General features: G+C 42.1%; 1 protein-coding gene across 2 annotated transcripts in view; it reads left to right on the top strand.

The window, feature by feature from the left end:
- Positions 1-22,754, top strand: part of KIF14 (kinesin family member 14) — a 106,986-nt gene that overhangs the window by 19,198 nt on the left and 65,034 nt on the right. For both annotated transcript variants that reach the window (XM_073356780.1, XM_073356779.2), the window contains exons 11-21: positions 894-1,041; positions 1,149-1,212; positions 2,994-3,178; positions 5,077-5,179; positions 5,383-5,543; positions 7,562-7,709; positions 8,267-8,419; positions 9,255-9,381; positions 10,104-10,197; positions 11,224-11,362; positions 18,103-18,200. In XM_073356780.1, coding sequence (XP_073212881.1) covers positions 894-1,041; positions 1,149-1,212; positions 2,994-3,178; positions 5,077-5,179; positions 5,383-5,543; positions 7,562-7,709; positions 8,267-8,419; positions 9,255-9,381; positions 10,104-10,197; positions 11,224-11,362; positions 18,103-18,200 — 1,420 coding nt within the window. The remainder of the gene's footprint in view (positions 1-893; positions 1,042-1,148; positions 1,213-2,993; positions 3,179-5,076; positions 5,180-5,382; positions 5,544-7,561; positions 7,710-8,266; positions 8,420-9,254; positions 9,382-10,103; positions 10,198-11,223; positions 11,363-18,102; positions 18,201-22,754) is intronic.

Below are 22,754 nucleotides of genomic sequence, written 5' to 3'. Positions count from 1 at the left end.
AAACTGGCATTACCCTCATATTGCTACTCTGTCTCCTTCTTGTTAGGTTTACTGAGGGGATTGGGTTACTACCACCTCCAGTGGTGTGTGGTATTCATGCTGATGTGGTTTTATGTAGAGATATAATGGGATTGATTCACAAAGTAGCATTTGTTTTACTTATTAAATTAGAGTACTTGTTTATTTTGTTTATATTTAAAAATAAAAATAAAAGTAGGTGATAATTCAGCAGGTGTTGCACAGAGGAAATAATATAAATGAAAAAGTGCTTAGATGGAATGGCAAACAAAAGAACCATCGTGTAATATGAGAGAGCAAACCAGTTGTTGTGTTTTAAATTAGCAGCTTCCTGAAAAACATTGTATGCAGATTGAAAGATTGAAAATCTGGCAGTACTTAACTGGAATCTGTCTGTGCTGTATAATCAAATGAAATCAGATGTATAGTGCAATAAGCTATTGTCAGCACTCTAGTTGATCAGTTAATTTAGCTAATGCTTCCTTGGTGTGACCTGTGTGTTTCAGAGAATAGCATGATATAAAAGTGACCTGTAGACTTTAGCCAAAAACAATCGGTTTGCCATATATAAAAGCACAATTCAGTGTGCAGTTCAGCAGATTATTTAATGTCTCACATTTCAAGAGTAGTGAAATAAAATTATTTTCTCTATTCTTAAAAGTAACAAATGCAGACTTTTGTAGCTAGATGGGTGTGTTAAAGCTTAGATGCAATGCTTTCTATTTAACATAAATTCAACTGGATATTGCCAAAGTTAGGAGAAAATCCTCAGACTTTACTGTTCAAAAAGAATGTTTTTTATTTATTAAATACCTGCTTAATGTAGGATCCTATGTTTAGTGTAAAAGCTGAGTTATGTTTTTTTTCAAATGTAGAACTGAAAGCAGAAATTGAGAAACTGAAAGCAGCTCGCAAAAGTGCTCTAAATACAGATCCTGAGAAATATAGACAGTATCTGCAAGAAATAACATCCCTAAGGGTAAAACTCCACCAACAGGAGAGGGATATGGCAGAGATGCAAAGGTGGGATAGTCATTAATGTCTTCCGAATAGTAAGTAGTAGTCTTATAAATACTGGAATAAAGTATCCTTAAAGTAATTATTTTGATTTTTTCCCCTAATATGCTAAGGGCCTGGAAAGAAAAATTTGAACAAGCAGAACAAAGGAAATTTGAAGAAACAAAGGAGTTACAGGTGCCCTTTATTCATAAGAATTAAAGTAGTATAGAAAATGCTTAACACCAATAAACCCCTTAATGCACAGAATTGGGGTTGTCCTAAGAATCCTCTTTCCTAGTCTACGTTCCTCTTTTGCAAGAAGCAGTTAATATTGTTCATTCTCTTCAGGTCAGTGCTTTCAAATAAATTACTTATGGCAGCGGTTCTCAAACTTTTTAGCAACCCGTGGACTCCCATTTTGGTTTAAAAGTTTTTGTGGACCTCCAAATCCCCCACTCCACATCTTCCCCGAAGATCCCACCTCTTCCCACCCCCGCCCCTCCTCTTCCCTGCCTCTGTCTGCCCCCTCCCCCGAGTGCACCCCATTCCCTCTTTCCCAGTGCCTCCTGCATGCCGGAGAACAGCTGTTCTGTGGCAACCACAGGGCTGGCCTTAGGGAAAATGGCACCCTGGCAAACTTGCATTTTGGTGCTCCTGGCCCCATGGGCATGGTGCACCCCCCTGCACCATTGACCCTGGCGCCCATAGCCTGCCCACCCTCCCTTCATCCCAACCCCTACACTGTGCCCCTAACCCCTGCACTGTGCCCTCTTTACCCCAACCCCTGCACTCCCCTCCTGTGCCACTAATCCCTGCACCCACTTCACTTCTACCCCTGCACCTGCTTTCTGCTCACCAACCTCTGTACTGTGCCCCAACCTCTGCATTCCCATCCTGCACCCACATGGGAAAACTGACGTGGATGCAATGACTGAGCAGCTGGCAGTGCTGCTCGCTCCCCCACTGGACTGATGCTCATCTGAGCCTCGCACTCCCAGGGGGCTTTGAGGGGCGAGCAAGGAGTGACATCAGGGCTCCCTGCATCCAGGTCACTTTCCCCACCTGGGCTGTGTAAGGAGAGGGCAGGAGAGCAGCAGCTCCTTGTGCTCACCTCTCAGCACAGCCCAGGTGGTGAAACTGACCTAGATGCAGGGAGCCCTGGTGTGTGTGTTTGGGGGGGACTGTGTGAGGGAGACTGGTGTGTGTGTTTGTGTGTGTGCGCACGCGCACCTGAGTGAGTGTTGAACACACTCTTTTTAATAAAGCACTCAGGTTCAGGGGCCTGAAGGCTTGTTCAGACACAAGCAGCTGCCAGCAGCTTCTGACCCAGAGAAGCAGCAACACACACAGATTTCCCCCTGTCCCATCACCCCAGCTCAATGGAGACCGGGTACATGGGTGGGGGACACCCAACATCAGCCTCCTTCTCGTCTTCCTTCTTTCCCGCCCCCCACCTCGGGCTCCAGGGGGGCTAGAAGCAGCGATGGCTGCATACGGCAGTGGATCGGGGGCAGGATGGGCACCCCTGCTTCAGAGAAGAGACCTGGCGTGGCTTTTCATCAAACTGCCCCCCTGCAGCTCAGGTCCTCCCTCTCCCCCCTCCCCTCCAAATGCTGCTGCTTGGCCTGCTTGCTGCCTCTGCCAGCCCAACTGGCTCTTGGCAGACCAGGTAGGAATCAGGCAAACATTATGTATGGTGCTCCCTTTGGCGAGCCACCGTGGGCTGTCCCCTGTACCATCCACCTGCCGCTGCGCAGGAGGCACTGGGAAGGATGGGGAGGAGTTGAGGGAGGGAGGGAGAGGAGTTGATCAGCATGGCCTATGGACCTCCTGGAGTATCCTTGCGGAACCACAGCGGTCCACGGACCCCAGGTTGAGAAACACTGACCTATTGTACAGTAGGCAGACTTTAATGATGTATTTTTGATAAATGCATACAAATAAATCTCTGTTTTCTTTCTGAATCCATCACCTAGAAAGCAGGAATTACATTCAAGATGGACAATCGTTTACCAAACCTTGTCAATCTCAATGAAGATCCCCAGCTCTCTGAGATGCTTCTGTATATGATAAAAGAAGGACAAACTACAGTTGGAAAGTACAAACCAAATTCTCGTCATGATATCCAGCTCTCTGGGGTGCTAATTGCTGATGATCACTGGTATGTGATACCCTAAAATGAAAGATCCTTCGTGTGGCTATGTGAGAATGGGCTACCACCTTTCTCTCTCTCTCTCTCTCCCCTCCCGTCCACCGAGCCTGCATTTTTCCAGTTTAATTATCAGACTGTCATGTGGGACTGTGTCAAAAGCCTTGCTGAAGTCCAGGTGTATTAAGTTCACCGAATTCCCCCTATCCACCAAACCAGTTACCTGTCAAAGAAGGAAATCGAGCTGGTTTATCATGATTTGTTCTTAGTACATTCATGCTGGCTGCTAGTGATTACCCTGTCATCTTCCAGGTATTCGCAAATTGGATGTTTTATACATTGCTCTAGTAGCTTTCCAGGTATCGAAGTCAGCTGACTGGTCTATAGTTCCCCAGCTCCTCCTTTTTCCTCTTTTTAAAGATGGGTACTACATTAGCCCTTCTCCAATCTTCTGGGACCTCTCCTGTCAATTATGAGTTTGCAAATATTATTGCCAGTGGCTCTGAGATTTCTTTGGCTAATTCCTTCAGCATCCTGGGGTGAATAGCATCGGGCCCCGTTGACTTGAATTAATTCAGATTTGTCAGAAGTGTTCTTTACTTATCCCGATCTGTCTCCCTTCCCCTTTATTGTCTATGGTAGCTTCGCTAGTTGTCCGGTCACATTATATTTTGTGAGAAGACTGAAGTAAAGTAGGCGTTGAGTAGCTCTGCCTTCCTGTCATCTTCTGTTACCAGCTCGCCTTCTCCATTGAGCAGCAGACCCACACCAACTCTGATCTTTCTTTTTTGTCTGTCATATTTGAAGAACCCCTTCTTGTTCTCTCTAGTATTCCTTGCCTGCTGTAACTCGTTCTTTGCCTTGGCGTTCCTGATTTTGTCCCTACACACTCACGCTATTCCCATGTATACTTTCTTTGTGACATTACTTGTATGTATCCCTTTAGCTTTTTAGATAGCTAAAAAGCTCCTTGTGCAACCACATTGACCTCTTGTGACTGTTCTTATCTTACCTCTATTCATCAATCCAATCACAACAGCCCTTCTTATGGTCTGATGTACTAACTTAAAGCTCAAAACTAAACATAAAGCTTTCCCTTCAGCCAGGTGCAGCCCAAATGCTCCTGATCTGGTCAGAGTCCTTACTGCCTTAGCAGGCTACACCCTGCCCTTCTTAGCTGCAGCAATTCCCCCTTGCCTGAGGGTCTTCCCTGCAGGAGCCTCTCTCAATCTCTGCCATTTTACTGCAGCCACCTTCTGCTTTTTATAGATTAATAGATTCTAAGGCCAAAAGAGACCATTGTGATAATCTAGTCTGACTTCCTGTGTGACACAGGCCACAGAATTTACCTTTAAAAAACATCCAATCTTGATTTAATTATTGTCAGTGATGAAGAATCCACCATGACCTTGGTAAATTGTTCCAATGGTTAATTACTCTCACCGTTAATTTACACCTTATTCCCAGCCTGAATTTGTCTAACTCAACTTCCAACCATTGGATCATGTTATATCTTTCTCTGCTAGACTGAAGAGCCTATTTATTAAATGTGTTCCCCCTGTGGATACTGATACTGTAATCAAGTCACCCCCTCACCACCTTCTCTTTGTTCAGCTAAATAGATTGAGTCTATCACTATAAGGCAGGTTTTCTAATCCTTTAATCATTCTTGTGGCTCTTTCCTGAACCCTCTTCAATTTATCAATGTCCTTCTTGAAGAGGAAATTGCCTGATTCCTCTCAGGTGGGGTTCATTCTGTAGTCAGGATAGGCTTGGGCGGGGGAGGAAAGAGATTCAAAGTCACATTATCTAAGTCATGAATTTCATGGATAGCCGGAGTTAAGTTACATAACTTGGTTTTTTGTTCATGATTAGCTATTGCTGTCACATCTGATGTTTCTCACTTTCAGTGTTATCAAAAATGTTGATGGTAGAGTGAGTATTACGCCACTCAGAGAAGCAAAGACATATGTTAATGGGAAACACATTTCAGAGCCAACAGTTATGCATCACGTAAGTTATCCATCACTGATACAAAAATAAATATATTTATGCATGGCTTTGAAAACACCTGGCATGAACGGTAAATTATCTGTTGACTGCAGATTTTGAGAAGGCTCTTGAATCGTTCATCCTGACAGAACACTGGATATTTTGATGTATTATATATATATTTGATTGTAAGATTAGAGACTGATAGTGTCTGTATTTTGCAGGGTGATCGTGTGATTCTTGGTGGAGACCATTATTTCAGGTTTAATCATCCAGTAGAGGTTCAGAAAGTAAAAAAGCCATCTTGTGGGACTACCCTTTCATGTGATGGGCCAAAAGATTTCGAATTTGCAAAAAATGAACTGTTGGTTGCACAGAGGTCACAGTAAGTATTGTGGCACCTTCCAAGTTAAAAATAAACTGCTCATCTGCTAATGCAGCATGCTGTCTTCTAGAAATGTATAGGCATATAAACTGCATAAGAATAAGTGAAAGTGTGTAAAAAAAAAAAAAAAAAGTCAGTCTTTACTTCTCATAAAATCCAAAATTTTAATAAAGTTGAATACACACACAATGATATTGGAATGTTTTTATAACCATGAAACATTTATTTTTGTAATCTCTGTGCACTCTTTTGATTAACTGTTTGGAATTCACATAATTCTTATTATGACATATTTCCATCATAAGCCTGAATTCTGCTAAAATTGTCTTCTCACATGGAATCTTCTTGCTTGCCAAAAGATTAAATTGAAAGTTTATTCCACTACAAAAATCCAACACAATATTGCAAAATTCTTCATATTTTATTTGTCAGAATAACACAATATTATCACACCAGTTTAAATTATTTTGGTAACTTATTTCAAAATACCTGTCAACGAGTATTTCTGTAACAATACAGACAACAAAAAAGATTCGGGAAACGTTTTTTGACAAATAGATTCCTTACTAGGCATATTAATACAGAACTCTGAGTAATAATGGATTTAAACCATATTTCCCACACCCCTCGAAAGCAGTGCAAAGGCTTGGGGGAGTCAGGGGTAATGGAGAAGCTGAAGGAGAGGAAAGTAGTTGCTGGGAAGGAGCTTGGGTATGAACTTGAACAGTTGTTGGGAATGGGTGGGAAAAGTATAGAACAAGTGTTTTTGTGGGGGGAGTGGAAGGTGGTGTTAGGGAGCGTCCCCCATGCAGACCCTGCCTGACTCCTAGCCTCTCTCATTCAATCAGGCACATTTGTCCCCATGTGGTCCTGCACGCCCTCCCCCTCTGCCCATGTGGCCCTGCACCTCCACTCCCATTCAGCCCCTGCCCTAGTCTGTCATCACCCACTAGCCCTTATGAGCCCCTGTCTGACCCCCCTCAGCAGCCCCACACTGTCTGTCTCCCCATATCTCCTGTCTCCTGACATGGCCCGACAAACGCTGTGAAGAAGGCAGACTTTCTCTTCCCTATCCTAACTGGGGCTGGCAGGAGCAGCTGCTGTGTTCTAGCACCACAGCACCCTCTGGTGTGCAAAAGGCAGCACTGCATCAACTTTTCAGTAGAAGCTATTTTCTGCAAACATTAAATAAATAAATTTTTAATTAAAAATATATGCGGCACATGAAATATGCATGCACAGTGGTGCAGAATTCCCCCAGGAGTAATAGTTTTCTGTGCCTGGGCTCTATGTCATGGGAAGCACACATGAGGAACAGTGGTGACTCTTCCAGGATCTGCAGCTAGACAGGAAGGATGCAGCTATTCTAAAGCTCCCTATGCCTAACCCCCAATATAGTTTTGGCTGCAGGCTTTCTCTTCCCACTCTGATTAGATCAGTGTAGGAGCACAGAGTACCTTACCTTTTATAGAGCAGCAGCAACAACACAGAGGATGGTGAACAACATTTGTATCCAGCTGTAAGTGGTAGTATAGGTGCTAAGGGACTAGTGTGTGTGATGTGGCACCCTGTTGGCCCATAGAAAGCATGCTATCAGCCCACTAGGGCCACCCATGGCACTTGGAAATCTGCAGTCCTCACTGACTTAAAGTTTGGCTCTTCTAATCCACGTGACTGTAGATTTGTGAGTTTCTACAGCAGATACTATTTGTGAAAGATTCTCAAAACAGTTCTTGAAATCAAATGTAATAAAATAGACATAAAATGTAGCAGCTGTGGCTAAAAAGTCTCTCTCGATTTTTTTCCATTGGGGGACGTGAGAACCAATAATCAATAAACTACAAAACACTTAGCACACCCACCACAATTAAAATGAGAGGTTTTTAGACCTAAATTTCACTTTTGACAGAAGCAATAAAGTAATTAATATAGCATTTGTTAGTCTTTTTAACTCATATACAACATACTAAAAAAGGTTAAAAGCTAACATTTTAATTTAAGTTACTCACTACTTCCAGACTTGAATCAGAAATTGAAGAGGCACGACTGAAAGCCAAGGAAGAAATGATGCAAGGTATACAGGTTGCAAAAGAGATGGCTCAACAAGAACTTATTTCTCAAAAAAAAGTATACGAAAGCAAGATAAAATCACTGGAAGCAGAACTGGTAAATTGCTTTGTATAATTAAACCAAAACGTGGATTGTGTAATCTTTCATGCTGTCTCGCGTGCCTGAACAGCTGAATCCCTGGCTCTATCTCTCCTCTCCTTTGAAACACTTATAAAAGTCCACCTATTGTATGAAGTATTCCAGCTATAATGCATTCTTTTTGCACGGCGTTTTCATTCTTTCTTGCATTTGCTGTTCTGCTAGCTTGCATGTTCTTTGGGGCAAGGACTGTTACAAGCAGGATAAAATTTTCACAGTGTGCTGGCTTGATATAATTAACAGAGAATAATATATGGTGGCAAAGTGATAAATTTATGATACTTTACTTCTCTGCAAATGTACTACAGGGTATAATAGTTGATGTTCATTGACTGGGATATAACCTCCCATTGCTGCAAAAGTGAATTTATCTCTGTAATCTATAGTGGTAATAAATCTCTTATGGACTGAAAGAAGAACCGACTCTAATATCTATCTTCACCGAATGGGTTGGATGAGCTGAAGCATGTGATGTTTTTCCTATATCCCATACATTCTGTCCTTTGTTTTTTTAGAGAGAAGAATCTCATAAGAAACAAATTCAGGAAATGAATAACCAGCAGACTACTAACAAAATAAAAGAACTGGAAAAAGCAAAGCAACATCTTGAGTTGGAAGTACATTTCAGCAAGAAGCGTCTGGAAATGGAGACATTCGCCACCAGACAGGTAATTTTAAAATGTGTTTTGTCTGATCAAACATCTATTTAAACACACCATTATAGTATTATTTAACTTCATTGGCTCTCTTAAAAATAGTCCTCTCCAAAATGATTTTAAGATAGACACGTCTCATTTACTGTCCTCCTATTAAATCAGCTGCTATTTGGGGAATCAGAAATAACAAGCTATAATTTTATGTAATGAGGGCTGGGTTGCTGATATTCCAAACTTAGGGGAATGTTGAGCTCACCAAAAATGATGGACTCAGGCATAAGTGCAAGCAATGTCTAGAATGTTAAGTATTTGGGGAAATATCTGAGGGAGCCAGAATACTTCCAAAATTTGTTTCATCAGATAAAAACATGAAAGGAGACTTGACAGCACCCCTGAAAACGAGGAATTATTCCTAAAGAGTATTAATAGATGTAATACCTTACATTTTGACCTAGATTAGGTTTCTACATTTGCTGACTGCAGTAGACACCAAAACTTCATTATTTTCCATGACTGCTAGTGCACATTTTTTTCATCTTTAAATTTCTATGATAGAGATTTTTTCTTTTTAAAATAATTGATAGAAAATTCTGTTCCCTTTTTCTTGAATTCAGCAGTCCCATCTAAATAATAAATGCTCCAACATATACATGTGAGAATTTAAGCAAGCAATAAAAATTGGTAGAATTTGTGTCTTCTTAACTGATGTAGTAGAGGGATCAGATCAAAAAGAAGTTTATTGTAAAGCTTTTACCCTCAAAAGATAAAATAACCTCTCGCCCTGTTTTATCCTTTTGCTTTTTGTAAAAAACATTGTCATGGATGGATCTATGTGTCTTTTCTTTAGGCTTTAGAAGATCATACTATTCGTCATGCAAAGATTCTTGAAGCTCTGGAGGCTGAGAAGCAGAAAATTGCTAAAGAAATAGAAATTCTCCAACAGAATCGTGGAAATGGGAATAAAACAATAACTAGTATGTGGGGAGGAGGGAGGTTGTGTACAGTATAACTTTCAATTCATTATTTCCTCTGCCATCAGGCAATGGAGAGCCTTTCTCCCCTTCTCTTCCCGCTTGCTGGGATGTTTACTTTCTGACAGACACACCTCTTTAGTCTCTGTTTTCACCATTCTTCTTGTGAGAAAATTGCTGCATTTCTAGCTGAGATGGGATCCTAGTAGCTTAATCTCTTACCCCAACATGTTATCTTGGTGGAATTGAAGTTATAAGATCTTCATCTTTACTGTTTGGATGCAATCCTTGCCCTTCTTGAGACATGCACATCAGGCAGCGCTAGAGTGATACTTTGTTCACATTTAGTTGATCTGGGTGAACAAACAAACATGTAGATTAGCATGCTTCCTCAGCAGACCCAAAGGTTCTCCCACTATCAGGTGGTCTAGGCTTTGTGGGAAAGAGCAGGAAACACAGTTGTGGAGACTGGAGGACCAGAGCAGGAAGGTAAAATGTATTTGTTTCTGAAACCATTCAAATGTGATACCTGCCATGATTTAAATGGCATTCCAGTTTTGAAATATCCTTTGAAAGTGTTATCTGTCTTTTAGTGTTTTCAGTAAATTGGAAGTCCGTGTGACTGCCTTGTCCACCAAACTCCTTTAAAGGTCTCCTTTTTTGGTCTGGGATCATTTCAGTATGTTTGATCCAGTCAATTATGATCTTATGTGTTTTTTATTTAGTTAAGCCTAACTGGAATTCTATGAAACTCTCTCTGATGATCCAGGAGGCCAATACCATTAGTAGTAAATTAGGAAAGCACACAGTCTTCTGCAGGTGAGTTTCCTAATTCACATACAAGGCACGTGTAAAAAATAACTGAACTTGATGTTAGATGTGGAATGAGCTTTTTCTTAGAAAACTTTTGCTTATTACTCTTAACTCAAAACTGTTGGTTTGCAAGCTATTTTGAGTAAACTCACTTATAATAAATACACAACAGAGAAACTTCTATTTAAGGCTTCTCAAGAGCCAGGATCTTGTATACTATTTTGGAATTTCTCCCTTGAATCTGACTGTATTACAAGAAAATTTTACCGAACCAACCTGATTACTCCTGTATTAGTAGGAGTTGTAAGCAAGACATGAGAAGTAATTCTTCTGCTCTACTCCGCACTGATTAGGCCTCAACTGGAGTATTGTGTCCAGTTCTGGGCGCCAGATTTCAGGAAGGATGTGGACAAATTGGAGAGAGTCCAGAGAAGAGTGACAAAAATGATTAAAGGTCTAGAAAACATGATCTTTGAGGGAAGATGGGAAAATTGGGTTTGTTTAGTCTGGAAAAGAGGACTGAGAGGGGACATAACAGTTTTCAAGTATGTAAAAGGTTGTTACAAGGAGGAGGAAGAAAAAATTTGTTTCTTAACCTCCTGAGGATAGGATAAAAAGCAGTGGGCTTAAATTGCAGCAAGGGAGGTTTAGGTTGGACATTAGGAAAAACTTCCTAACTGTTAGGGTGGTTAAGCACTGGAATAAATTGCCTAGAGAGGTTGTGGAATCTCCATCATCAGAGATTTTTAAGAGCAGGTTAGACAAACACCTGTCAGGAATGGTCTAGATAATATTTAGTCCTGCCATCTAGTGCAGAGGACTGGACTAGATGACCTCTAGAGGTCCCTTCCAGTTCTATGGTTCTATTATTTTAATTATCCCCTTGATATTATTTGTTACTTAAGCAAGCCAAATTTCTCAAAACTAATCTTTGTCTACTATTGGCAAACTATTAGCCTCATAGTGTTCCACTAGTCCACTCTTTTTTGTTAATTTTGGTGATCATAGCTTTTGTATTTTTTTTAAAATTAGACATGATATATCAGAACAAGGAAATGGCACTGGACCTTCTGTTAAAGTGCTGGTTCGTAACCTCAAGCTGGAAATTGCAACTTTCTGGAGCCTGGAGAAGTTTGAATATAAGCTAGCAGCAATGAAAGAACTCTATGAGGTCTGTAAGAATTGAAGAAAAACTTCACTAATTGTAAACATTTAATTTACGCTATATCGATGAAATCAAACAGGAGTTAGAGTCCAGAATTTGACAGATTTTTAATGAACTAAACATCTGTGCTTTTTATGTAGGTAGGGGAAATCCTAGTTTTTACTCAGTTTTATGCATTTTACATTTACTCCATCCTTCCTCAGGTAAAGCTCTCATTTACTTAGCAAAAACTGAGTGATGCCTTCTGGACCTGGACCATGTTTGTAACTGGGTGTGTGCGTGCATGCGCGCGTGCTCACACATTTGGAGAAAATATCGATTTTAAAAGTTTTATGGATTTTTTTTTTTCAAATTTTCACTAGTTTTTGGATCTTGCTAGTCAAACACACAATTTGACATTCAGCTAGATCCTTGTTTTCAAGTGCAATCTTAGATGTTGAAGGGTTGGAGAAGGGTTTAAAGACCTTTTTTCAATGTAAAGCATCTGTCTCCTAATAAACTGTTCTTTAAACTATATTAGTGAAATGCAGCAAAAATTTCCATCACTCTAATTACATCTCCTTTAGACAAACTATAGAATTTATACCTTGTTCCCTTTGTACATGCAGTGTTTTGTATTAGGGTAGATGGTGTTAACATTAATGCTTTGTACATAACAAGAGCACGTGCAAAGGAAGGGGTGGGGGGGCAGGAAAAAAGAAGAAAGGTATCTGTATTTGACTCCACAGTTGTACATTATTTAAAAAAAAACTTTTAAAATTTGAAATTTCATGAATGCAGACAACACCTTCATAATTATATTGCCCTTTTTATTTAGTCTTGTATGTATGCAACTTCTTTTCCCACGGCGTATCAAAGTTAAAATGGTAGGCCTTGGTCTGTGCAGGAGGAAAATGTGTCAGAGGAAATAAACCCATCTTTGTACAATTCTTTATAAACATATAAGCACAGTGTAAATTGCCCATGTTCTAGGACAATATGTCCTAAAGAGCACCATGGATTTATACATTGTGTGAAGTTTTAGAACTGGTAGCTTACGAAGCCTAGTAAAAAGTTCACCCAATCTGCTGGGCCTCTTCAGATTCCTTCCATTTTTAGGAGGGCACAAAGAGTGGTCTTTCTGCTGCATTCCAGTTCTCATTTCAGGAGCTTTGCAGAGTGCAGTATCTTTTCTTCAGTGTGTGCAATATGTGAGGGTGCAATCTAATTGCATACTAAAACAAACATAGTAGATGGTATTCAGAGGTGAGAGCTGGCTGCAGTGCAGGAAGGGTCCAAAGCTATCAAGTGGGACCATAAAACAGTTTGTCTTAATTAGTTTATATGTACTTCAGTGTGTATATTCAGATGGTGTGGATATATGCACACTTGTTCTTTTTTCCTTTCAGCATTTATTTTGTGCACAGCCTCATGCATTGTTGAAAAATTAATAGAAAACAATGTGCTATGTCAAAGTTATAATCAAACATTTTGATTTTTGCTGTTTCTAAACTAAATTCCTTCAAACATTTTAAAAACACTAATTCTGATGGAGCATTCAGGCTGTGTCTACACTACAAAGTTTTGCTGACACAACTTATGTCAGCATACAGCCACTACGGTTAGTATATCTCTTGTCCATGTGCATACTTGGCTCCTTGTGTCGGTGCTGCGTGTATTCACCGGGAGTGCTTGTGTCAATGTGCAGTGCACCATAGGGAGGTATCCCAAAGTGCAACACACTCAGTGTGCTCTCTTTTGGGTAGTTTTGGCAATGCAAGGTGGGGCAGAAATGGATAGCGTAGAAGTGACTAAGAGCAAGGGGTCAACTTCCCATAATGCAGTGTACTCCATTCCATAATATCTGTATCCTATCATTTTTATTGCCTATTTTCAATTTCCATGAATGTGTGTGAGACTTGTCACTGTCTGTCATCTCTGACAGAACAGGGTGTCTGAACAGCTCTGCACTGTTGTCCTGGGTGTTGCAAGCACAGGACGCATGATTCTCTGGTATTTGCAGAGCTGCAAAGAAGAACCGTGGGGATGATTTCCTGGCAGTCACTTTGCTGTGAGACATAGCAAGAACCAATTCAAGGTTGTTGGTGGCATTCACAGAACTGCTGCAAATGGTGGAGTGCCACTACTGGGACCAAGAAATGAGCACTGAGTGGTGGGATTGCATCATAATGCAGATTTGGGATGATGAGCAGTGGCTGCAGAACTTTTGGATGTCCAAGGCCACATTCCTGGATCTGTGTGCTGAGCTCGCTGAAGCCATCTGATGCAGGGGCACCAAACTGAGAGCTGCACTGACAGTAGAGAAACAAGTGGTGAACACACTGTGGAAATTTACAATGCTGGATTGCTACCAGTCAGTAGGAAAATCCACTGTGGGGGGCCATTGTCATGCAAAAGTGCAGGGCCATTAATCATGCTGTGCAGGACTCTGACTCTCTGCTATGTGCAGGGTATAGTGGATGTCTTTTCAGTTATGGGGTTCCCAAACTGCGGTGGAGCAATAGACAGCATGCACGTTCCTGTTTTGGCCCTAGTTCACCTTATTATAGAGTACATCAACAGAAAGGGAGGCTACTTCTTTGAGCGGTTGCTCATGTGCATTCCATATTAGGTGTGTGTGCTCGCCACATGCACCGGTGCCAGAAGTTTTTCTCTTAGCGGTATCTGCAGGGGACTGGCTCTGTTGCCCTCTGGAGTGGTGCCCACACGGCGCAGTATAAGGGGTGCCACCAGCTCCCTCCACCCTCAGTTCCTTCTTGCAGTCAGTGGTGGTGCTGGAACTTCTGCTTCGGCTAGCATTGTTTCGTTCTTAGTTCTTGCAAACTTTGAAAACCTGTAATGTTGTGTATTTAGTTAGTAGTTCTTAGTTATCCTTAGTAGTATTTCCCAACTCTTTGATAGTCCTGAATGGGACTTGGCCAGGGGACGGGGATTGCCCCAGTCCCCAGGCTTTAAGCCCTGCGAACGCTGTAAATGGCCTATGCCCATCAGTGATCCACATACCAGCTGCCTAAGGTGCTTAGGTGAAGGGCACAAAAGTGACAAGAGCCGTATCTGCAAGTCCTTCAAACCTAGGACGAAGAAGGAGCGCGATATCTGTCTGAAAGTGTTCCTGATGGAGTCAGGACTCACTCTGGCACCGGAGCAGTGCGGCCTCTGTGCGCAGTGCTCTGCTGGTGCCATCCAGGAGCCAGCACCGGTCCCCCTCCACTGCTCCAGTGAAGAAACCGAAAAAGATTGTGAGCGGAAGATCTCCTACGTCCCATAAGGGAAAGGAGAGGGCTGGGGGAGAGCCACGACCTGTGCCAGGTAGCTCAAAGCCCCTGTTGGGAACTCGGGTCCCAGCTCAGGTAGAGCGGTGCAGCCTACCCCAGATAGCCGTGCAGGCTGCAGCCAGCTTCAGGTGCTGTTCACGCCCAAAGGCCTTCAAGCAGCTCAGGAGGTCCTGATCCTCAGTGTCACGCTCACCAGCTCCAGCGGTATCCCAGTCTCGGGGAAAACCCGCGTTGGGATCCATACACGTGTCCCTGCCTCAGCGGCACCATTCCCCATAGAGAGGGACATCTCACCATTGCTCACCTGCCCGAAGCAGTCACACCTCAGGACTAGAGAGGCAGGCTCAGCTGAGCCCTCTTCGGTCCCTGCATGGGGGCACTAATCAAGGGACTCAAGGTGTACCTCGCCCGTGGATTGATGCAGACTCTCTGGGGCACACACCACCCAGCAGGAACTCTAGGACCAACCCCAATTGTCTCCAAGTGCCCGGTAATGATCCCGGGGCTGATCAGACACCAGAGACTGTGAATTGCAGGGCCGTCATGACCCGTCTCCAAGAAGGATATTGCCCTACTGAGGACGGTCCTCCTGGCAACCGGCCCATAGTAGCTCACGGTCCTGTTTGGTTTCCCGGTACCAGTCGAGTAGCATGAGGCATGGATTTCTGGGTATCCGACGCAGATACTCTGAACACCATCAGTCCCCAAGACCCAGACCAAGACAATGTCGCTTGGACAGGTTGGCTTCGGGATGCAGCAACAGGCACCGGTCGGACAAGAGCCACCACTCCGCCCAATCCTGGTCGCCTGGTACCGACTGCTCCGCTGGTAGCTCTGGCTCAGAGCGAGGTTCCCTGACCGCGGGACAAGCCCCAGTAGTGGCAGTGCTGACTATATTATCAGCACCAAAACCTGCCCCAGTGGTCGGCAGTATATTATCAGCACCAAAACCAAGCGCAGTGGCCAGCACCCTGGGGGTTCACTCAACCTTCCCAGGATGCCCAATTGGTGTTGAGAGCCTCGGAGAGGCTAGCAGCCTCAGTATCCCATCCCCCTCCGATGCTCGAGGCTTCAGGGGGTAAGACCCTGCGTGTCCAGGAGAGCAAGCTGCTGGACCACCAATGGGCATGGAGATTCCTGCAGCACTGGCATCCTTGCCAGATGAGGCTATCATGGGGGCCCCCCCTCACCCAGTTCCTCAGGATGACACCAAAGCGCACCAGGAACTTTTGAAGAGGGTCGCTTCTAACCTTGGGCTTCAGGCAGAGGAATTGGAAGAGCCCTCGGACTCTCTGTTTTGACGTCCTCTGTTCCTCTGCTCCCACCAGGGTGGCCCTATCCCTTCATGAAGGGGTCTCCAAAATCAGTAATGCCCTGTGGCAGACCCCCTCTTCCCTGGCCTCTATCTCTAAAAGGGCCAAACCTAAGTACTTCATGCCAAGACAAGGGCACGAATACCTATACTCCCACCCAGCCCCCAATTCCCTTGTGATCGAGGTGGTTTACCACAAGGAGAGGCAGGGACAACCCGGGGCCACCCCCAAAAATAAAGACTTGAGGAGGCTGGATCTTTTCGGACATAAAGTTTTAGTCTTCCAGCCTTCAGGTGAGAGTAGCCAACCACCAAGCCCTCCTTGACCGATATGACTTCAGTATTTGGCAAGCAATGGCCAAGTTCGAAGGGTCGTTCCCCATGGCTTCTAAGAAGGAGTTCCGAGTGATCCTCTATGAGGGCACGACTGTGGCTGAGGCGGCCCTCCAGGCAACATCAGATGCTGCTGCCTGCACCAGGGCTTCTGCTATCTCCATGCGGCGAGTCTCTTGGTTGCTCCTCTCTGGGTTGTCCACTGAGGCCCAGCAGTCATTGCAAGACCTGCCCTTCGACGGGGGGCCCTATTTGCAGAGCAAACAGACAGCAAGTTGCATGGCCACAAGGACTTCCGCACCACCCTGAAAATCCTGTGTCTCTACATGTCAGCCCCGGCACATAAGCAGTTCAAACGGCAGTAGCCACAAGTACTCCTGTTCTTTTTGTTCATAGATGTGGACACTTCTACAGCTGGTTCAGAGCTGTGCCTGCACAGTCCTTTTCCCCGCAGCCCCAGGAGATCCAATAGCTCCTGTCTACTCCAGGCAGGAGTGCATCTGAAGTGTGTAGCTGACATAGTCAGCTGGGAAGTTGCATACAGCAAGGGAGAGCAGATAGAGTTGTGCTCACCCAGCTGGACAACTAGGAAAAGCCATTTCAAAATACATGAGGGGTTTTAAACATGGAGGGACTTCTGATATGCATGACCCCTGGAGTTAACAATTGTGACCAGAGCAGTCAGCGTTAGGCATTGTGGGGCAGCTGCTGGCGGACTTTTCGGGTCGACATGGGTAACTCATGTCTTCACTTGAGCTGTGTCGCTTTCTACACGTTGACCATAGCGCAATGCTGCTCAGGGAGCTGGTGTTTCTATGTCAGTGTAATGGGGCACACACATCAGTGGCAGACATTTTAAGTGTACAACCAGGTTGACACAGCGACCTAACTTTTTGTAGTGTAGAACAGGCCTAACTCAAGCTTGGAATTTGAAAAGACAGTTTGAGCCCCTGGAGCCCCAAAAATACCATTTGAAAAAATTTTCTCAATGGAAAAAATACTGGCTTTTCATGTTTGGAAAATGTTATTCTGTAATATTTATCAAACCTTTAAAAGAAAATTGCCCCTCAAATGGTGAAACATGAAACCCTTTCATCTGAAAGAATAATTTCTTCAGACAAATGTGGGTATCTGAAATCAGAAATTTAAAAAGAAAGCTCCAGAATTCTTCTTTCAGTATTATCTGGTTCAAATTTTGTAAACGGAGGTGTGGGGAGGGAGTTGGGGGAAATTCTGTTTCTATGTATGTATATCAAATAAAAAAAGTGCATTTAGGTATATTTACTGTTAGGAACTGCTTTGGTCTTAGCACCTAACCTCTAGTTTTGCCATTACATATGGAAAAATATGGCTAGAATTGTTATGTAATTCTAAATGTTGTTACAATGCAAGAAACTTTAGTGAAATCTAAATGCATTGAGTCTTTATTGTTCTGCTTTAGGGAGTGAGCTGTAAAGTAGTTTTGTCCTTGGCTTCCCCAAATCCAGGAGGCTGGACATTGTCTTCCCTAAACTTTTATCTCGTTTGTAAAGGCTAGTGTGGACACTCAATAAAAGTTTGTAGCCTGCAACAAGTCTGTGGAGATGTTTCTGCATTAGCAGTTACAAATATATTAAGTACTTCAAGTTAATTTTGATCAGTTAACTTGAGACACAGAGGTCTAATGTAGACATAACCTTAACAAGCAAGCCAACAAACATTTATTTCAAAGGCAAATGCTAATGTTAAAGACCAGCCTATTTTCTTTACAAATAAATTGTAAGCTTTTATTACACCATTCCTCTTTTTAACATAGCTAAAAGAACTGGATTTTCTTCTCCTTTCAGAGTAATGGTAGTAACAAAGCTGATGTATTTTATGATCCTGCTGATGAGTGGGAACCTGACCTTACAACTACATCCATTTCTTCCTTTTCCAGAAGGAGGTAAATAATTTATTATTCTAATTTTTTATATTAAAAATTACATTTTCAGAAACTTGTTGATTGGTATAATTAAATGTCTCAATAAATTTACATTTATTTTATTTGCCTTATTACAGTGCTGACACGTTAAAAATTATTCGGCATTCAACTTGCGTATTGGCAAGGAGGGTGGAATTGTACTAATATAATACCTTAGAAAGCTCTGAGGCTCTTTTGTACACATTATGCCAATAGTGATAAAATAAATATAATTTCATGTATTTTTGGAATGGCTGAAGTATGCTCTTCATGCATATTAATGACTTTCCTGTTGTGAATGTGATGCACTTAGCAGTGATTTTTTTGTATCTTTTCTTAAGTGACCTTTTTAAAAAAAATATATATTCCCCATCTTGTTACTTTATGATATACCTAGGAGGCCTGAAAGGTGTGGGTTTTTCTAATACCTTTTTTTCCTTATGTTTTCCCTTGGAGATATCAAGAATGTTGAATTTTTTACAGTACTTTTGCTGGAGGTCTATTTTAAGGCTTGTCTGCCGTAAAGTTTGTACCTAATTGGTTGTCAATTAACTTAAGATAGTTTGGAGAGTGTCTCGACTTACCTTTATAAACTAGCAATCAATTTAATTCCTGAGATTTAAAAAAAAAAAAAAAAAATCCTCTAGACAAATGGTCAGAGGACCCAGTCACATGGACTTGACAGTGGCTATACTAACAGTGGTTTGCCAGTATATCTATTAAATGTCCAAAAAAACCCTTGTACTTTAATGCAGAGTTAAGGTTGCCTGGTGATAGCTGACACCCTTCCAGAACATCGAGTTGAGCAAAGCTCAAACTAGTGAAAACCAGGAAATACAGAGTTACAGTAAATGCCAGTGCAGTCTTAAGTCAGCCCCAATAAGCCCATGACAGATATTCTCACTTGCCTTTGCTATGTATTGCACAGGAGCTCCCTACACTTTCATGCTTTTCTTATTCCACAGAGAGAACTCCACATATACTAAATTTTACAACTCCTTCAAACCCTTTCACAACTTCTTCACCGTAGGCACACTAGATCGTCAAACATTATCCTTTCACTTACCCTTCCTTAAAATCACAGACCATGTTCTTTGCCCACCTAACTGCTGACAATCCCCATGGCAAGCCCCCAGGCCCTGCTAGTGACATAGTCTACACAGCGCAGTGATGCAATGAGGCATACTGGGTCTGTCAAGGGACAAAGGCAACTTTTTTTTTCCCCCTTCCTTGCACCTCTTTCATGTGATTACACACCCAGGCTCACACCACCCCCAGAGGGCCACAGTCTCCCAGGTTACCTTGTATCACAATCACAGCTCTTCTAAGCTACTACAGCTTCCTCCACCATTCAGTACAGTTATACCTAATACAGTGAATAAAGCTGGAGTTACATGCAGATAATTCCCCGTGGCTATTGCCAGCTCTGAAGGGCAGAGTTACGGTTGTGTGGACATGAATTTGTACCTGAACTTCAAAAAAAAAAAAAAAAAAAATCCCCCCCCCCACCCACCCACCTCAGGCCACATTCATACATCATGGGGAGAACTATAAAAAAAAAAAAAAAAAGGGTGACTTTAAAGGCAGATTTAGTGTATATAGGTACAGTATAGTTTTTATGGCTTTTTCAGTGTGCATTGTAAAGCTATAATATCCAACATTGTGGACTATCATCAAGTAAGCAGTAAATTTAACTAAAGAGAGTAATTATCTAAAGAGAATAGTTATCTTTCATTCATAGCAGTTACTTTATAATCCTAAATTAGGGCTGTCGATTAATCGCAGTTAACACACATGATTAACTCAAAAAAATCACTATTAAAAAAATTAATCGCACTGTTAAATTGAAATTTATTAAATATTTTGGATGTTTTTCTTTTTCAAATATATCGATTTCATTTACAACACAGAATACAAAGTGTACAGTGCTCACTTTTATTATTTTTATTACAAATATTTGCACTGTAAAAAGAAGACAGTATTTTTCAGTTCACCTCATACAAATACTGTAGTGCAATCTCTTTATCATGAAAGTGCAATTTGCTAAAGTAGGGGGTTTTTGTTACCTAACTGCTCTCAAACATAACAATGTAAAACTTTAGATCCTACAAGTCTGTTCAGTCCTGCTTCTTGTTCAGCCAGTCACTAAGAGAAACAAATTTGTTTACGTTTAAGGGAGATAACGCTGCCCACTTCTTAATTACAATGTCACCTGAAAGTGAGAACAGGCATTCGCATGGCACTGTTGTAGCTGGCGTCGCAAGATATTTACATTCCACATGCACTAAAGATTCATGTGCCTCTTCATGCTTCGGCCATCGTTCCAGAGGACATGCTTCCATGCTGATGACGCTCATTTAAAAAAAAAAAATGCGTTAATTAAATTAGTGACTGAACTCCTTGGGGGAGAATTGTAGGTCTCCTGCTCTGTTTTACCCGTATTCTGCCATATATTTCATGTTCTAGCAGTCTCGAATGATGACCCAGCAAATTTTGTTAGTTTTAAGACCACTTTCACTGCAAATTCGACAAAATGCAAAGAAGATACCAATGTGAAATTTCTAAAGATAGTTACAGCATTTGACCCAAGATTTAAGAATCTGAAATGTCTTCCAAAATCTGAGGGATGAGGCGTGGAACATGCTTTCAGAAGTCTTAAAAGAGCAACACTCTTATGCGGAAACTACAGAACCCAAACCATCATAAAAGAAAATCAACCTTCTGCTGGGGGCATCTGACTCAGATGATGAAAATGAACATGTGTCGGTCTGCGCTGCTTTGGATTGTTATCGAGCAGAACCTGTCATCAGCATGGACATATGTGGTTGAAGCATGAAGGGACATATGAATCTTAAGCGCATCGGGCATGTAAATATCTTGCAATGCTGGCTACAACAGTGTCATGCGAATGCCTGTTCCCACTTTCAGGTAACATTGTAATTAAGAAGCGGGCAGCATTATCTCCTGTAAATGTAAACAAACTTGTTTCTCTTAGCGGTTGGCTGAACAAGAAGTAGGACTGAGTGGACTTGTAGGCACTAAAGTTTTACATAGTTTTATTTTTGAATGCAGATTTTTATTGTACTTAATTCTACATTTGTAAGTTCTCTTTTCATGATAAAGAGATTGCACTACAGTACTTGGAGTAGGTGAATTGAAAAATACTGTTTCTTTTGTTTTTTAAAGTGCAAATATTTGTAATAAAAAATGAACACTACACTTTGTATTGTGTTGTAATTGAAATCAATATATTTGAAAATGTAGAAAACATCAAAAATATTAAATAAATCATTATATTGTTTAACAGTGCGATTAATCACAATTAATTTTTTTAATTGCTTGACAGCCCTATTCGAAATCTTGAAGCTGTTGGGGTGGGGGAGTGTTAGGGAAAAAATACCAAAAATGTATTAGGATCTAAAACAGATTTTTTTTCAAATGTTTGTAGGTATCAGCAATACAAAATAGTGTCTGGTTCGGAAGGTTTTATTTACACTTCTATAATTTAAAAGCATCATACTTAAAAAAGTAAATTGCAGCTGAGCCAAGACCTTGTACATGAAGTTTTAGCCTTGTAACAGTGTTTACGGCTGAATTGCAAACTCCTGCAAATAGTAGCTTATAATGGAAATGCTGACAGATCCTTAATTATGGCTTTGCTACGGGGCACAGATATGATACTGTTATTCTGCAGTAAAGCAGTTTGGTTCAGCTGATTGTAAATCTTTATATGCGTTGTTGACAGCCCAAAGTAAATTCTACCCTGGGGTTAAATAAAAGTTCTTTAAAAGGAATCTGACAGGCAGTTTCTTTATTTCTAGTCTAAATATTAGTTTAACAATAGAATAATGTTGGAATGGCAACAGCTTTCCTGGTCTGTTGCTTGCTGGGCAGTAATTGGAATTCTATTTCTGTGCACTGTCAGAGTCTCAGTTGTGTATTTAATCTGCCTAATTTAAACAATGTCCTGTATAAAAGTGAATTGAAAGAAAAAGCTTTTGAACTGTCAACACCTGAGTTCAAGGTTCTTTGTTTCTTCTGTAACCCTTGGTGACATCATTAATTGTGAAGGAAATTGAATTTAATATGCTTTGTAGGAGTTTGTGATGTTGATTATAGCAGGGCAAAAAGAAAATACTGAACCTCATGGAATGTAGTAGGGTGAACAGACAGCAAATGTGAAAAATCGGGATGGGGTGAGGGGCAATAGGAGCCTGTATAACAGAGGTGGGTAAACTACAGCCCGTGGGCCACATCCAGCCCGTGGGACCCTCCGGCCCGGCCCCTGAGCTCTTGGCCCAGGAGGCTAGTCCCTGGCCCCTCCCTTGCTGTTCCCCCTCCCCCGCAGTCTCCGCATGCCACTGGCGCAACACTCTGGGTGGCCGGGCAGCGCAGTTGCAGAGCTGCGGCCTGACTCCATGCTCTGGTGGCGCAGTATGGGACGGGTGGGGGTTGGATAGAGGGCAGGGGAGTTGGGGGTGGTGGTCAGGGGGCGGGAGTGTGGCTAGGGGGCAGGGTGATCAGAGCGGGGAACGG

Source organism: Lepidochelys kempii, chromosome 8, assembly GCF_965140285.1.
Source record: "Lepidochelys kempii isolate rLepKem1 chromosome 8, rLepKem1.hap1, whole genome shotgun sequence".
NCBI lineage: Eukaryota > Metazoa > Chordata > Testudines > Cheloniidae > Lepidochelys > Lepidochelys kempii.
This window is presented reverse-complemented; position numbering and strand designations above follow the sequence as displayed.